Raw genomic sequence first — 16,537 nt, forward strand, 5'->3', positions numbered from 1 at the left:
AATGTAGACCCGCATCCTGTTGTGACTCGTTGCAGTTAACATTGTCAACTGTCCACCTAAGAACCACTTCCCCCCACCAAGTTATCATTTGAGTTTGCTCGGTGTCACACTGTAAGGTCTGAATGCAAATGCTCTCCCTTTCTGCCTTTTGTTTCTTTTCTGATCACTAAAAAAAAACTAGTGATGTGTACATTTTAGCCAACTGATCAACAACTGCACAGCAGACAGTAGAGCAGCAGAATAAGGTCATATTTAAAAATGGGTTGAAGCTGCAACATTTTTAGAATAATAAAGTAAATACAGTTTTTAATAAACACAACGATCAGAAAGCTTTGTCAAAGCTTATTGATCCAGGGTTTAATGGCTGAAAATGGGTCTCCGGATTTGATTTAGAGAATATCTGGGATATTGTGTTTTATCTCATTGCCTATAAATGACTAGATTATTTAAAGTACAATTATGTTATGTTGTGCCTGAGATGCTTATTCTCTTTCTTCCTTTTAAATAAAATAAAATTTACCTCCAGCTCGAGCAGTAAAGGGACACTTTTTGAAAAGTCTGGGTGGTTCTAACAAAGGGATAATTGTAAAAGTGTCACTTTCATCAAGAAGGGATGACATAAGAGTTGTGATCAATTTCATGAATAACCACTCTCTCCCCGACCTTGTATGTGAATTTGCATGGCTGTGTGAAGAAGGGTGCAGATTATGTTCCAGACCATGTCGGCAAGTGGTTTGAGCGGCTGGATCACAATACGTCCTGGAGGTCGTTCAGACTTATATTTAGTGCTGCCCTCTTGTGATGGGATCACCTGAAATGCATGTTAATGTCAGGTGTAAATGGGGTCTTTGATACCCTTTCGGAGGTTCAGCATAAAGAGAGCATGTCGGTCAGGTTTTGATCAATTAATGGTACAGAAATAACTTAATTGATCACAAGTATTTGGAATTAAGAGTTCTGGTTCCACTGGGGATTCAACCTAGGATCTTCTGCATATAAAGCAGAAGTGATGACCACTACACAATGGAACCTGTACTGTAGTGTTTTCTGCTCTAATCTGGTTATGTAAGTGTTTCTGACCATAGTCCAGCAGTCAGAAGTGGTTTAGGTCCATTTATTTAAGATCACAGGAAAGAAATAATAAAGTAACATCAGTAAAGACTGTGACAAAGAATGACTGTGTATTGTAGTTACAGCCAGTAACATTTTCATCTATGACCATAAAGTCAAACATCAGTTGTTAACAGCTAGACAGGCTGTCAACACTGGTTCCACTGGGGATTGAACCCAGGACCTTCTGCGTGTAAAGCAGACGTGATGACCACTACACTATGAAACCTTGTATACTTATACCTTGTATACTGTATAATACCTTGTATAATACTTGTAGCTAAATGGGCAGAATATTAGATTTTATTCTGAACACTATATAATAGCAGCTTTTATATATATGTATATATATATATGTATATATATATATATATATATATATATATATATGTACATATATATATATATATTTGTATATATATCCAAAACAATATTTTTACATTTTGTGTGAAGACTAAGTATAATTTTTGAAGTAAAGTTAGAACTATGTTTAGAAATCCAGCCATACATAAAGTAAACACTATGATTGATATGATGATTGGTGATTGAACCCAGGACCTTGTTCATATAAAGCAGACATGATGACCACTACACTATGAAACCACTGACACAAGATTTCTTTTAACTTAATTCTACATTTTTACACAATGTCTTGTGAACCATAACTCCTGTCACGTTCCTATTTGTCAAATAACAAAACAGTGTGTTCTACCCATGCTTCCTTTTATTGATATTTTTGACAGACAGTAGAAAAAACATAACATCATCATCATCAAACGGAAATGCAAACATACAAAAAGTTTACTGTCCTCTTTTGAATGAAAACATACATCAAAAAACAAGAAAGAATATAAACAAAAACAAAAAATCTGTCTTCCAGTCAGAATGGAGTCAGAAGTAATTATTTATTTAGGAGAGTAATGACCCCTTCCCACAGGTGTTCATTTTCCCCCACATGAATATAACAGTGTACAAGAGTACCAACTTCTCTCTCACATCTCCAGCAGGTGTCACTGTCTTTTAGTTTTAGTTTGGCCCATTCACTGGGTGTCCAGTTTGTGGAATAACTCCTGAATCCTAGTGGGGGGTGGGGGGGGTCATAGTTATTTTACCGATTGGTTTTAATGCATAGCCTAATTTGTAAAAAAGTTTATATTCCAGCTTAATTTCATCAAATGACCTTATACCATTTTCACTAAGCAAGTCACACAGCAGATTAATTCCACATCTGAATTCATGAATTAGTGTTTAGGTAAAGTATTTCAGAGGATAATGTACATTTTGGCTAAACTGAGGTTACAACCTGTCCTCAAATACACAGAGCTGTTCCTCCATAATCTCCTGAGGCCTGAGTTTTTGTTTGGTATGCATTTTTAATCTCTATTACATATTTGGGATTAATAGGACCTCATAAGTACAAAAACTAAGCATTGTCTTTGAACAGGAAGTAGTTTTTGGAAAAAAATAGCGTCCTCATATGTGGACAATGGGTTTATTTTACTCTATAACACAATGAATTCACTAGTGTATAAAACTATCTATTTGCTTACATTTACAGTTTCTCTTTGCACGAACAAGTACTTCCTGATTAGCAGTGTTGTAGCTTGTTGTTGCTAAAATAAATCATATTTGTAAAGCATATCAAACTACAAACGTTATTAAGCAGATCCTGATAGGGATTTAATCATTAACCATGTCATCTCACTGCACTAAATCTCTAAGGGTTTTGCAATGCTGTCTCTTTTTGTACACCACAGTATTTTTGTTACTGAGGGATAATAAAGGACTGTATAAATTGCTGTTTGGCTGATTCTGATCTCTAGCTTCGCCCCAGGTGTGTCCGTCAAAACATATGGTTTACTGTTGACTGTTTAATTAAGCTCAAGCAACAGTACAGAACATGGGCATAGCTTTGTGTGAGTGGTTCTGTCCAGAAAAAGAAAGAAACATTATCTGACCCACATTATGTACACAAAATATATTGACATAATGCACCTTTAATAATGGTAATAAACACACCTTTCTGCATATTATATGCAGTGTAGCTAATAAGCATAAACAGTACACTTTCTAGCTTATTACAGAAAAATACGTAGCTACACATCCTAGCTAATCAATTAACAACCACATGTTTTCATGTTAGCAAGCAGCTCCAAGCTATGTGGCTATTATTCACAACTTATGAAAACAAATGATAGTGAACTAGCAACATAAATAATATGACTTACAGGTCTCACGGACGCACGCACACAATTATCAATTGAACCACTTAGTCTCTGTCTGGCAGCTTCTGACTGGCGGCCTCAGCTCTCTCTCTCTACACTTTATGCCGTCTTCAGGCTCGCGTGTGCGCGCTCCCGATGCTTCGCGCGTAACTGTAGCGCGTATCTGCCTCTGATCTGACCTTTCGTACACCGGTACATACCAGAGGTTACCCCTGGTTGGGAGTCACTGGATTAGAGGATAGGATAAGGAAAAACAGCAAGGAAAAGAGAACACTGGTGAAGACACAACTGAGCTGGTGAACACTGCTACAAATATTTGTGCAAACAATTTGAGTAAGTGTAACTCTGTTGATTTATTCTGTTTGGGCTCTTAATGTGTTTTTTAAACACATTTTTTACGCAGCAATCATCTGCACTTTGTGTATTATTTATTGATCTGTATGACAAAAAAATCATCTTATTTCATTACTGCCATCTCAGATCTCTCTTTTATTAATGCAGTATATATTATTTTACATTCTAAATGACTCTTTTGTTCAGTGAGGCTGTAGACTATGTTAACCTCTCTCTCTCTCTCTCTCTGTCTCTGTATCTCTCTCTTTCTTTCTCTGCAGTTACTTTCACTTTTCATCTCAGCAGCAGACACAAACTTGAAAGGTACGTCGGTCAACATTTTATATTATTAATGCATTTCTTTTCTGTAATAGAGTAATTCCTTTTCATCTGACATTATGATGTAAAAGAATGGATGGGATGTTTCCCGCTGTTAATTAGCGTTTGTGCTGCTCTCAACTCAGTAAACTTTTGTAGTTCGGTAAAGTTGGAAAGATATTCAAATATTCGAACTTCCGGGATCAATAAGTCACAGGCGAAGCGTTCTTAATACAATAAAACATATATAACATAAATGATGCATTTTCCACACCGTAATAGCCTACACTACGAGCTACAAGGACCAAAAACTATTTTTTTTACAAAAACAAGTCATCCTGCGATCTGGACGGAGAACATTCATCTCTATGCGCCGCCGGCAGCGACACGAGTGCGCAGGGACCGTCTGCAAATTGCAATACCAGAGTATGATGCTGCAAACAAAAATCAATAACTGTTATGTCATGTGGCAGCCATTTATTTCCTTTGTGGAAGGCACAGCAGTTACTAACATATCTATGTAACCCATGTTTGTGTTTTTATCTTTTAATTTTTTTATTTGCTTTTTGTGTGGATTTATGGAAATGTGCTGATGATCCAGTACCTGTGGGTGGGGGGCACTGGGAAGTTGTTCTGAATGTACAGGAACTAGACTTGACTGTTTCATGTGAGAATTGTATATATTTTGTCTGTCATATTTGAAAATAAAAAAGACCTTGATCAAAAAAAAAAAAAAAAAGATCAATAACTGCACTGGTATACAATATAGAGACTCCAAAATCACTACACACATCAGCAGTCTCCTCATGGTAATACTACAACAGCTGTTTGGGAAAAATATATTTTTGTATAATTTTCATCACTGTGACCATCTATTCTAATAGGGGTTGTCAGCTCAACAATTCCATTTGATTGCTTTTGTCTGTTTTGATTTCTTTTATTGTTTTCGTAGGCCAAAATATCTTTTTTATGTTAATAGGAGCGAATGTTTGAGAGAGGGATTCAAATAAGAGAGATATAAAAATAAGAAAACGGAGAGGCTACATGTGCAAGACACCTGATGATTTTGGAGTCTCTATACTGTAACAGTGGAGTTATTGATTAATATTGAAGTTATTATACATGCTGGTGGAAATGACACCTGATTACATCAATCGGAGGTCACAAAAATGAATGTTGAGACATTGTGTACATTTGCAAAGACACTAGGACTCCCTAGTTTTCTCTGGACCCCTACCCTATTAGATTATTGATGACATGTGTAGCCGCATGTCATCATTATGGCTGTCAAGGTGATGTCCAGCAAATGATTTGGGATAATTGGCACACTTTCTGGTGCTGCGCTTCCATTTGAGCAGTTACCCACCCAATTACCTCTAGAAACTGTGTCTGCCTCCCGACCACTTAAACCTAATACATCAGCTGTAAATACAAGAGGAGTTATTCACCCTAACCCTAACACCTCTGCAATAGCACAACAAAAATAGAAGAGTTAAATGTGGACTCTTAAACATTAGATTTCTGTCCTCTGAAGCTGGACTAATTAATGATCCAATATCAGATTATCATATTGATTTATTTTGTCTTACTGAAACCTGGCTGTGTCATAAGGAATATGGTAAGATAAGATTCTAACTATTAGAGACAAATTGAATCACCTCCTGCCCTAAATAGGCACTGGTGTAATCTCAAACACAACCATCCCCAGTCCCCCCCTATGTCACTCCAGTGAAAATGCTGCAAAATGAATAAATACAGTGTAATATGTGCCGCATAGCTCTGAGTGATAAAGCAATGTCACTATGGCCAATTATTTTCCAAAAACCAGGTTTAACTTCACGGTTAATAAACTGGAAACCCAGTGTGCCTGTATTGACTGGTGCACTTCATGAGGAAAAAAAGTGTACTACTCTTGAATATCTTGTTCTTCATGACTCTGTCTGTATTTCAGATCCATCATGGCAGCCAAAGACACAATAAGAAACAATAAAACGGAAATTGTGGCAGCTTTGTGTGGAGACCGCACTCTAATCCTCAACAAAGTTCAACAGAAAGGTCTCATAACTGGACGTCAATACATCAACCTCAAAGAGATCCCAGGAAAGAATGCAGAGGGGCACGTCATTGAATTAGTGGATACGATCATGAATAAAGGAGAGCAGACCTGTCAGAACTTCCTGGAACTCCTGCAAACTGATGAAGAGATTACCTCGACTTACTCAAACTTGAGTAACATACAAATGAACATCAGCATGTCACCTACGCCTGTCCAAGCAACTCCATCAGTTAACAGAGGTATGTTAAGATGCACAATTTTAGTATAGAGGTAACGTTTTTCATAGAGAAGCCTATAGTGTGCCCATGAAGTTAGCAACTGAAGGCTTCAAAAATGGTTGAATGTTTGGAAATATAATTCTGTTTTACTCTGATTTCCTCAGCTGTTGGATCACAAGGAAGTGCAACTCAAGAAAAGGTGAGGTCTAATGTTACCTTATTGTTAATACAGCACACGTTATGTTACATGGCTTGAGTCAGTATGTTAAATTAGGGTTACTTAAAAAGATAAGAAGTAATTTAGAAGGAAAATACATTTACCTCCTCACAGATAAGTGTAAGACATATTGTCATCTCAAAACTTCAATACATATGCTTATTAAATTGTATTAGCTTTGTAATATTGTAACATGTTATAAAAGCTAGACTAGGAAAGATTTTTCAAGTATCTACCCGAGTCTTTTAGTGAAAAATGTGGAGTAAAACTATATATGTCAGAAATGATCCACTCCAGAGTGGTCTTTTTTAAAAAGTGCGTTGGTCAAATAGTAACGTACTAAAAGGAAGAAGGGATCAGTTTGTAGAAATGTGCAACCATAGTTGTGTTTTCATTGTTTTAGGAGCTGTATCAATTGAAGAGCCAGCCTGTCGGCCTCTGTGTGATCATAAACAACGAGAAATTCGAGAAAGATCCGAGAAAAGGAACCGACAAAGACGCTGGTATGTTACACAGAAGACAAATTCTGTTTTACACCAGTGTTCTGTCTGTTGGTGGTTTAAACATATTGTTTTTAACTTCAATTTTCTGCAGAAAGTTTGGCAGAGGTGTTCAGCTGGCTGGGGTTCAGAGTCCTGATGTGTAAAGACCAAAACAAGGACCAGATGCAGAAATTACTGCAATACTTTGCTTCTCCAGGCGACTTGTCTCGGCTGCAGGAGTTCAGTGCAAAGGAGTGGTTTGGCAGGGGATTCATTGATCCTCAGAAGGCTCCTGAGCATGGCGATGCCTTCATCTGCTGTGTTCTGAGTCACGGAAAATTGGGGGAAGTTTCAGGGATTGATAGAGAGTACCTCTCCATTAAAGAAATAACTAGAACATTCAAGGCGACAAAAGATTCAGCCCTCACCGGCAAACCCAAGGTGTTCCTGATCCAGGCCTGCCAGGGGAGCGAGCTACAACAAGGAGTGCCATTACCAGATGTGCAGTGTGATGGTTCTGAACCAGTAACCACTGGTCTGTTTACTGATGTTCTGGTTTTCATTGCCACCGTTGAAGATTATGAAGCAGCAAGAGACCCAGATCATGGGAGCTGGTTCATCCAATCTGTATGCCAGCAGCTGAAGGAGGGCTGTCTAAGGTAAATCTCTGGTCCACAATATGTCAGCAACCTGTTGATATTCTAGTCAATGTATACTGCTCATGTATACTGTACCGTTTACATGGTTGTAATATGTGCACTCATAGTAATATGTATTTTTACACTGCACGTTGTTTCAGGGGTGAGGACATCTACACTATCTTTAACAATGTGACGAAGGAAGTAAGCCAGAAAGACGGCAGAACCAAAAAAGGTCCAATAAAGCAGGTGCCTGAAGTGAGGGGCACCCTGACGAAGACTCTTGTGTTGCCGCCACCACACAACTGAAGCTTAATCTTCACAAATCACGCAAATATTACAGTTTGTCTTGTATTTAGGCTGTTTTTTAAAAATGCACTTATTTGTCTTTTATCTGTCTTTGCACCCTAAATCTTACATTTTTTAAACATCACATTGAATCATTGCTTTTTATGATATAGGTCTATCTTAATAAATCTATTTTGCACAAAATATGATGATCACTTGTAGATCTATGGTTTATTAAAAGATTTCATAAAGGATGAATACTGGTCACATTTATTTATCTGTGCAAATTCATGTCTGAAACTTCAGCAGTATTTTTCTTTCTTTTATGAATTAGGCCAGTATCAACCATTAAGAACAAATATTTACTAGACAAACAAAAAAAAGCAGTAAAATAGTAAAAGCAATAGTAAATTGTAAAAGTCCAGCATGAAAAATCCTACTTAAGTCTAAGTACAGAATTATTATCATCTTGATGTAGTTAAAGTATTGCAGTGTTGGCTTGGCTGCTCCGACTGATTCAAGAGGGAAGACTTCATGACTTAACTGTATATTCAGTTTAGAAGAAGATGAACTAGCTTTATACATACCTTGTAGTCTGTCGTTGTAGAATGAGTAAAGTTAGCCCAGATACATTATAATGCTGTGTAGGACGTAGGGTAACGTATAGAAAACTACAGACGTTTGAATCCCAACCAGTTTAGTTTGTTACATTTTAGAAACCATATTAGCTCATTTTTAAGGCAAACTTGTCACACCTGCAACTTAGTTTGTCTCAAGAAACCTGTTGCCTCATGAGTGGAGATGCTCACAAGGCCAAATGAAAATGAAATATGTGCCATGCAGATATTGGCTCTGACTGGTACTGACTTACAGCGACCACAGAAAGTAATCAAAAGTCAAAAACAGTGTTTGACACTTTCTACCAAAAACCCAGTACTGACTGGTGTTTGGTCAGATCTTCTCCAGAATGGTCTTTATGAGTCTTTATAGGCTTAAACAACATATATGTTTGCTTCAATCATAACACTGTTGGCTAAAAATCCACATGAATCTATTTTGCACTCACACAGCTTCTAGAGGAGTTTCTAGCCTCTAAAAATGACCCTGATGACATTGTAGTGATGTCATCTCAGCTTCTGCTTGATTTTTACAAAAGCTTGGAGATGCACAAACTGGATGTTTGAAGGCTAGTAGGGACTAGTAGCTTCAGAGGAGATTATGTTGTTTTGTTTTTTTAAATGTAGCACACTGTAGGTATTTTTTAGGCTAGTTTGAGTATTTTTATGGAAAATATCTAAATTTGACCATTTTCAGGCCAACAAATAAATTATTCAGTATTTTGTCACTAATCGGGGACATAGAAAACAACATCTGCACTTTACTGGGGAAATCAAATTAACATTAAACTATGACAATCACAATGATTAACATTTTGGAGATTCATGTTGAAGTACCCCATCAGAAATTTCAGAGGGGAGCCACTGAAATGACATTAGAAGGCAATTTTCAAATCGTCATCACCTTAAATCTCAGTTTCAATGTGGATGTTCAAGCAGGATGTTGGAATCAAAAGGAAAGGGCAGGATGACGAGTGCTGGAGTCTGCTGCACTGTCATAATAACTACTCTTCCTGTCATGCCATCCTCTCCTGCCTGTACTCTGACAGAGTAGCAGTGTATCTGGACTGGCCTGCTGGCATCTTGTCCTTCTACAGTCTCCTCTGACTCCATTGAGAAAACTGACTAATAATTAATGCTAGGGGAACGTAATAGAATTGAACTGGTTAGTATTCTTCAATTGAAGAAGTGTTTGTCAGATGGTTGAACAGCGTCTGAAACACCCTTCCCCCACACTGTTCTGACTTTGGCACTGGCGGTTGTGTAACTTCAAATCAACACATTAACAAGCCTGCCTTCTTCACACTGTGATTAGTAGAGGTGAGAAAGTAGGCAGGGTGTGAACTTCTAATTATTCAGCTACTCACTTACACTACTACTTTGTATTATACAGAAGATTGTTCGTAAGTGTGCTGTTTGCACAAGTTGCACAATTTTTCCTTAACGTGTCTACACATTGTGCGAACTAGTACATTTCGAGGATCCCTGTTCAACAATTTTAAACATTTTCCCAAAATAATTGTAAGTACATGTTTATATATTTTTTTAAATACATGACAAAAGTTTGAATTTATCTTATTGCTTGCCTCTTTTAATATGAATCATTCCACTCAGTCACTTTAAAGCTGCTGCATGCTAACACAAAGTGAAGGACTGAATTTCAAGCATGCAAAATGACCAACTGCACAAACCTCTAGGGTCCCCAAAAAGTCCAGGTTAACTACATGTCAATCATGTTAAGTGAATTAATTGCAAATGTAATTGTGAATGTGCATCACTGAAGTACAATGTCAACTAAGACAGGTCCTGCATCACAGGCCTTTATTACAGAAGACAATCTGATGTCACAGCAGGAAACGCAGAAGTCTCAACGTCTGCTGTGGAAATGGCTTATTACTTAATCCGGTCTTATAGAGGCTCTCTGGGTCAAAAACTGTTTTTCTTCCAACTCTGTAACAGGAGAGTAAAGTCATGTATCCTACTGGACAGAGAAGAAACAGCCCATGTTATCATGCCAAAGCGAATGGATTTTATTTACACATCTAATTTGTACAACAAGGTCATCCCATAGTTCCATGTGTGCTACACAAATAAAACAAATCAAAGTGAACATGTGAGTTGTGACAGACTATATTATTTTTTTTCATCATGATTAATATCATTATTTGGTTATGACGTGTGCTATACGAGTTCATATTATAGTCTACAACACATTTGATTATTTAGTGTCAAACCTAGAGACATTTTAATAAGCGGAATAACTTGCACATAAATAGTAATCAGATTCTGTACAACATGTACAATGTATGACATCACAAATACTGTGTCAAAGTAAAAATGTCAATATTTTAAAAAAAAGCTCAATTACAATGGCAACAATGGACAAAATCAGAGCTCAACTGCTTAAATAATATACTTTTTCATACCTCGTATGCCAACGCACAAAAGAAGGGAAGAAAGGGAAAAAAGAAATCACTAGGTGAATGATTTGTGCAATGGAGCAAAACTTATTTGTTACATATTATAGTGCTCACTATCAGCAGCTCAGTACTGCCTTACTTATGGTGACACACCTGTGGAATACCTTTATGGTGTGTTTGCTAGCTTCTCTAGGTAACACCGTGGGTTTCAAGTATGTGTGAAAAAATATTCAAGTTAAATACTTTGTTTAAATTACTTGAAGTAAGACTAATTTACAACACTGGTAGAACAACACTCCCTAAGTCTCAAGGCCAGTTCACAAAGACACCAAAGGCAGCGTAGAAATGAACAGTTTCCTCATTTTAAATCACAAGATCACTTGCTTACAGTAATTAGGTGCAACATTGCAAAGTTTAATAGTGTTTCTATTTTTCTTAAATCTATGTGGAACAGACTTGAGTTAAAGATTATTTGTGAATGACTAAATCCCATTTTAAAAGAAAGTAGTTTTCTTTTGAGCTGAGAAACTGCAGAAATTCAACTATTTCAACTATTACTTGACAAAAAAAACCTTCTGCACATTAGAACAGTGAAGTGTTGGCACATAATATTGGCACCTATAAATACCTTTATCATCAGTATTCCTCAGAGACCCATACTGGTTAAAGGCTTTTGGCACAGCACTGAATTGTCTCTCAAAAGGCTCAATAACAGCTATCAGTGTTAATGTCGTTAATATTAATAAAAACTAATGTGATGTAGTAAACAGTGTGCGTATATCATGTAGACATTCAGTTGTGATAAGACAGCTGAATTTAAAAAGGTTAGAAATACAATCACATGAAAACAGAACTTGAAATATGATTGCTGGACAGTCATTTAAGACTGTACCATCTACTAGATATACTCAAATACCTTCCATGACTTCTGACCACTGTACAAATTTGTTTGAGGTGTTTTTTTTAAAAGAAATTGTTCAATGTATGTTTGGACTCTAACCACAGAAGTGCTGAGCGGCTGTTGGTCAAGATATAGTCCCAAAACAGAACTCAACCTAAATCCGTTTGTATGGATTAAACTGATAAGATGCAGATGGTAGACCCAGGCTAGCCATGTACCTCTGCTTACAGTCTTTGTGGTAAAGTAGGTTAACTACATGTTGAATCTAGCTCTGTATTAAACAGTCATGACACTGATGAACCTTTCCATCTTTATCTTGGAAACAAAGCAATTGAATGAAATTCCCAAAATGTTGAACTATACCATTAAGTATTCTTCCTTTAATGCTTCCACTGGTTTCTATTTATTCCCATACAGTATGAAAGTCAACTTGTATTACTGCAGATAAGATGGAACATCTGTTTAGCATCACCACACAATGACGACAGCTATCTAGAGGAGAGTAAAAAGACTACCGAACCAGTCTATCATGTTTTACAATTTAAATAGCTTGTAGAAAACATGCAAAACACTGGTATGGTCCTTTAAGATCGCTCACTCCTTAAATGAAACCTCTGTATCAGTCTGAATTCTGAGTGAATGACAGGCCAGTTATAATCAATAACTGTAGAGCTCCGTCTTTAACAACTGGAAGTGTTTCTACTTACAATAAAGTGATCAAAACTTTATTTTCTTTTTTGTGTAATCACAAATATTCTCCAGCTCCCAAATTTCAGTAGATGTCACTTGTTTCAAATATACAGTAATGAAACATTGGTGTGGATAGATTAAACACAGCACAACATCTCTACAGTGACTGACAGGTCAGCTTATAAATAGTGAGTAACTGCATTTGTGAGCAACACTCAGTCACAAGTTGTGAGAACATTTGGGACTTTCATAATTTGGGCTTCACCTTCAGGTGCAGTTTAGGTTATAAGTGGTTAATGGAAGGTCCCCACAACTACAATAGTATTAGAGTGTGTGTTTGTGTGGTGTTTAATTCTTGATCTCCAGGATGGAGGGGTTGTGGTCCAGAATGGCCAGAATGATTTTGTCCATGTACTGCCTCAGACGCAGGTTGATCTCCTCCTGCTCCTTTAAAGCGTCGACCAGCTGAGAGAGACAGAAAGAGAGGGATGCATAAGAAGGGAAATGATAGAAAAGAAAAAATGAATAAATCAGCATAACATCCACGAGACAAACCTCATCCCTGGATGCGTTGTCGATCTCGGCTGCCAGGCACTGGGCCTTGGTGTGGCAGGCGAACAGGTTCTTAGCTTCGTAGAGACTCAGACTGAGGATCTGAGCGTTCAGGTCGTCGTTCTGATCCCGCAGCTTGTGGTTCTCCTGAGGAAGAGAACAGATAAAACATCTGCTTTCAGAGAGGATTCTGGATGAAACTTTGTCCACTGGAGTTGGGTCAACACACTTATTATCAAAATGTATGTGGGTCAATGTACTTTTTTGTGTCCATGTGTTTTAGTCAAATTTTAAAAAAGGGGTTAAAATGTGAAAATAAACATAGAAATAATTATTTGTTTGATCCAGCATTAAATGTATACTTTTAATCCATTGTGAGAGAATATATTAGAGGATTATGGCAAAAATGTCCAATTGGTGTAACCATAAAAACTTTGTACCAGATGATTCAGCTATCTCAAAAACACTAAATTCTCAATAAAACACCACATCAACTAGTTTGGCATGATCTTACATTATAACTTTTATATAAAATAAAGGTAATGGAATACAATTGTTCTAAATATTAAATTTAATCTGGGGAATCATGGAGATCAGGAAACATTTCAGTTTTTTAAAATGAAGTAATTATTAGCCACAATTATAAGTCCACTTAAATACACTGTCAGTGGATAAAATATTGAATTATTATAGTACATTATAGTCTTACCTAAGTAAATAATGGTGCAAATGTCAATTTAAATGAAATAAAAAAGCAAAAATAAAAAAAAGGTTCTACATATAATGGAGGAAATGTGAGACAGATAACCATTTAAAGCCTCAGCATCTCACAAAATTCTCACTAACATATTTGTGTACAACATTTTGAATAATGTCATACATACTAAATAATGGAGCCTGACTTACATTTTTTTGATAAACTCCAATCTTTATTATCAAAAGAATCTCTGCACACCTGAGTGGTGGCAGGTGCATGGGAGGAAATGCAATCAAAAAATGGAAAAAGCTCCTGCACACCGTCTCGCCTCACTGCTGTTTGTACATCCAAAAGTAGTACGAATACTATATTTGTAAGATAAATACATACTCTAGTTGGTGTATTCTAGAGCTGAGTATTAAATATCTCAAACTAGTTTTTCTTGTGATACAGGGTCTTTTTCTTACTTCTTTTGCAGTCTATGTTGTATGTATGTATGTATGTATGTATGTATGTATGTATGTATGTATGTATGTATGTATGTATAGTATAATGATGTATAAGTGGCCTAGTGATCATTAGCATCATCTTATTTCTAGCTTGTATCCTATGTAGTATTTCTGACCAATGATTACATACAGTATTTATTGATATAAATTCTCATATTCAATAGTCTGACAGATGATGCACACTATTTATATGAACCCTGCTGCTCAGAGTGGTCTTTCCAGTCCTCTCATTGGATGATTGAGGCAGCTCTTGTATGTATATATTAAAATGCTGCCAGATGAATGTAGTGAGTGAGACAGTGTGGGGGAGCTTTATCACTTTTTGATTGGAGTTCAGCAATAAATCTGTAATATCACAAGATCACTTACTTACAGTAATTAGGTGAATATTAACTATTATTAAATATTATTTCAAAATAAGTATCATATTAATTGTATTAGTAAAGAATTGTGATCAAGATTTGTACTATGTGAGACATCTGACAGACAATAAACGTGTTAGTGCTCTCTGGTGGACAATTGATGTAATGGCAGCTGTTGTAAAAATGGATCAAACATACACAGGTACAGTTCTATCTGCGATAAGCCAATATTAGCCCATAATATCATCCATGCCAATATATCTGTGGTCCAAGTTCAAACAAACCTTCAGTACTTGGGAATAAATGTAGAGAAGGGAATGTAAGGACAGAAAGAACAAGCATCAGTGCGTTGTATGTGTTCGAACCTGTTTCAGTCTCTTCACTTCGTGTTCCATTTCGATCTCCCTGGTCTTGACGTTGTACTCAGACAGACCCTTTCCTTTCCCAGGATGCTCCATCTCCAGCTTAAACATCTGCAGGTAGTCCAGCTCCCGGCGGAGATCATCGATCAGCTGCAGGAGAAGTTAAGAAGTTCAATTCGTGTCCTACAACTATTTTTTACCATGTAACACCATGTAACTCCATGTAAACCCCCCCCCCCACACCTCCTGCATGGCCTCTTTTTCTTTCTGGAACTCGTGGCGGTTGTGCCAGAGCTTGTCCATGATCTTCCTGTACAGGTCCATCTCATCATTCAGTCTCAGACTAGTGTCCTCCAGCTTGTCCGTCATCCTCTGTTTCTCCTGCAGGAAGACATTATTGAGAAAATTCATTTCTTTCGCTCCACTCACTTTTTCGAAGCAACCAAACAAACAGTACAGGAGCAATTCACTCAGTAACTACAATATCATTATGACTGAATAGCAAAAAACAAAAAAACAAACTACAACCCAACTTGTAATAAAACTGGATTATTCCATTTGGTGAATGGCACTCACCTGGTCCAGTTTCTCTGTCTGAGACTTGAGTCTGCACACGTTTAACTTCATCTCTCCATTCTCTTCTTCCAACTGCTGCACCCTGTGTATGAACATACACACACAGGTGATGTGCCGGCATGTGCAATTAAGTCTGCAACTACTGCTCTTAATTAATAATGCGCCTATATTTATTACTGACATTTATATATTCTCTCTCTTTCTTAATCCAGTGTCTTTTATGTGTCTCTGTTGCTGTTTTTCATGTGTTATCAGCCACTGGGGACACACAATTACATTGTACTGCTCACAATAAAGGCATTTAATTGAACTGTATTGATACTGTACTAGTGGAACTATTTTTTTCACATGTGTAAATAGGGGGGAAACACAGCTGGAAGTGTAAAATGCCTCAATCATCCACCTCAAAAGGAGGAGGTACGGAATTTGTTCCTTGGCCAAGTTAAAGAAAAATGATGAGGAAATGTGCTGGGTTTCACAGAAAAAGTGATTTATGGTCATTTCTGAGACTCATGATGGGTGACTCCAACAGTTTAAGAGCTCCATTTTCAAATACTTTCAAAATTGAAGCCAAGCATTAAATCATTCTTCATTCTGTGATGGTCTGTGGTAGCAGTGAACAGTTTTGAGAGTGTCAGTCTTGGAAATGAGAATAACTACTTGGGTACAGCCTCAGTTCCATACAGTAAAGTCAGAACCACAGCAAGCTACAGCATCTTATAAAAGGTTTAGATTGTGTTGGTGAGTTTACTTGAAACACAGCAGATCTATCTCCGAGTTTCTGTCCCTCTCCATCTTGGTGTAAGCCTCCCGGTGCCTCTTCGTCTCCTCCTCCAGGCTCTGATAAGCCCTCGTCTCTGCATCCTTCACCTGCTCCTCCAGCTCATGGACCCTGAGATGCAACCACACACACACACACAAAAAAAATTACACATAATCCCAATAAACCTGGCTTTCCAGATAAGA

At 37.1% G+C, this 16,537-nt stretch overlaps 2 protein-coding genes and 1 non-coding gene across 3 annotated transcripts in view; 1 reads left to right on the forward strand and 2 right to left on the reverse strand.

Annotated features, from left to right (window-relative positions):
- Window positions 1–1,266: 1,266 nt before the first annotated feature.
- On the reverse strand, window positions 1,267–1,339 carry trnav-uac (transfer RNA valine (anticodon UAC)). Its single transcript has one exon. It is a non-coding gene; the product is annotated as a tRNA-Val (tRNA).
- A 2,635-nt stretch (window positions 1,340–3,974) lies between these two features.
- Window positions 3,975–8,088, forward strand: LOC128379498 (caspase-8-like). The gene is made up of 6 exons (XM_053339134.1): window positions 3,975–3,992; window positions 5,938–6,281; window positions 6,425–6,459; window positions 6,881–6,980; window positions 7,072–7,618; window positions 7,759–8,088. The coding sequence occupies exons 2-6, from the start codon at window positions 5,945–5,947 to the stop codon at window positions 7,904–7,906; spliced, it is 1,167 nt and encodes a 388-aa protein (XP_053195109.1). The 5' UTR covers window positions 3,975–3,992; window positions 5,938–5,944; the 3' UTR covers window positions 7,907–8,088.
- A 4,773-nt stretch (window positions 8,089–12,861) lies between these two features.
- rab11fip4a (RAB11 family interacting protein 4 (class II) a) overlaps window positions 12,862–16,537 on the reverse strand; it is a 22,261-nt gene continuing 18,585 nt past the window's right edge. The window contains exons 10-15 of the mRNA XM_053339123.1: window positions 16,323–16,463; window positions 15,572–15,653; window positions 15,239–15,376; window positions 14,999–15,145; window positions 13,069–13,212; window positions 12,862–12,978 (exon numbers count right to left, since the gene is read on the reverse strand). Of these exons, the coding sequence (XP_053195098.1) occupies window positions 12,862–12,978; window positions 13,069–13,212; window positions 14,999–15,145; window positions 15,239–15,376; window positions 15,572–15,653; window positions 16,323–16,463 (769 nt within the window). The remainder of the gene's footprint in view (window positions 12,979–13,068; window positions 13,213–14,998; window positions 15,146–15,238; window positions 15,377–15,571; window positions 15,654–16,322; window positions 16,464–16,537) is intronic.

Source organism: Scomber japonicus, chromosome 18 (assembly GCF_027409825.1).
Source record: "Scomber japonicus isolate fScoJap1 chromosome 18, fScoJap1.pri, whole genome shotgun sequence".
Taxonomy (NCBI): Eukaryota; Metazoa; Chordata; class Actinopteri; order Scombriformes; family Scombridae; genus Scomber; species Scomber japonicus.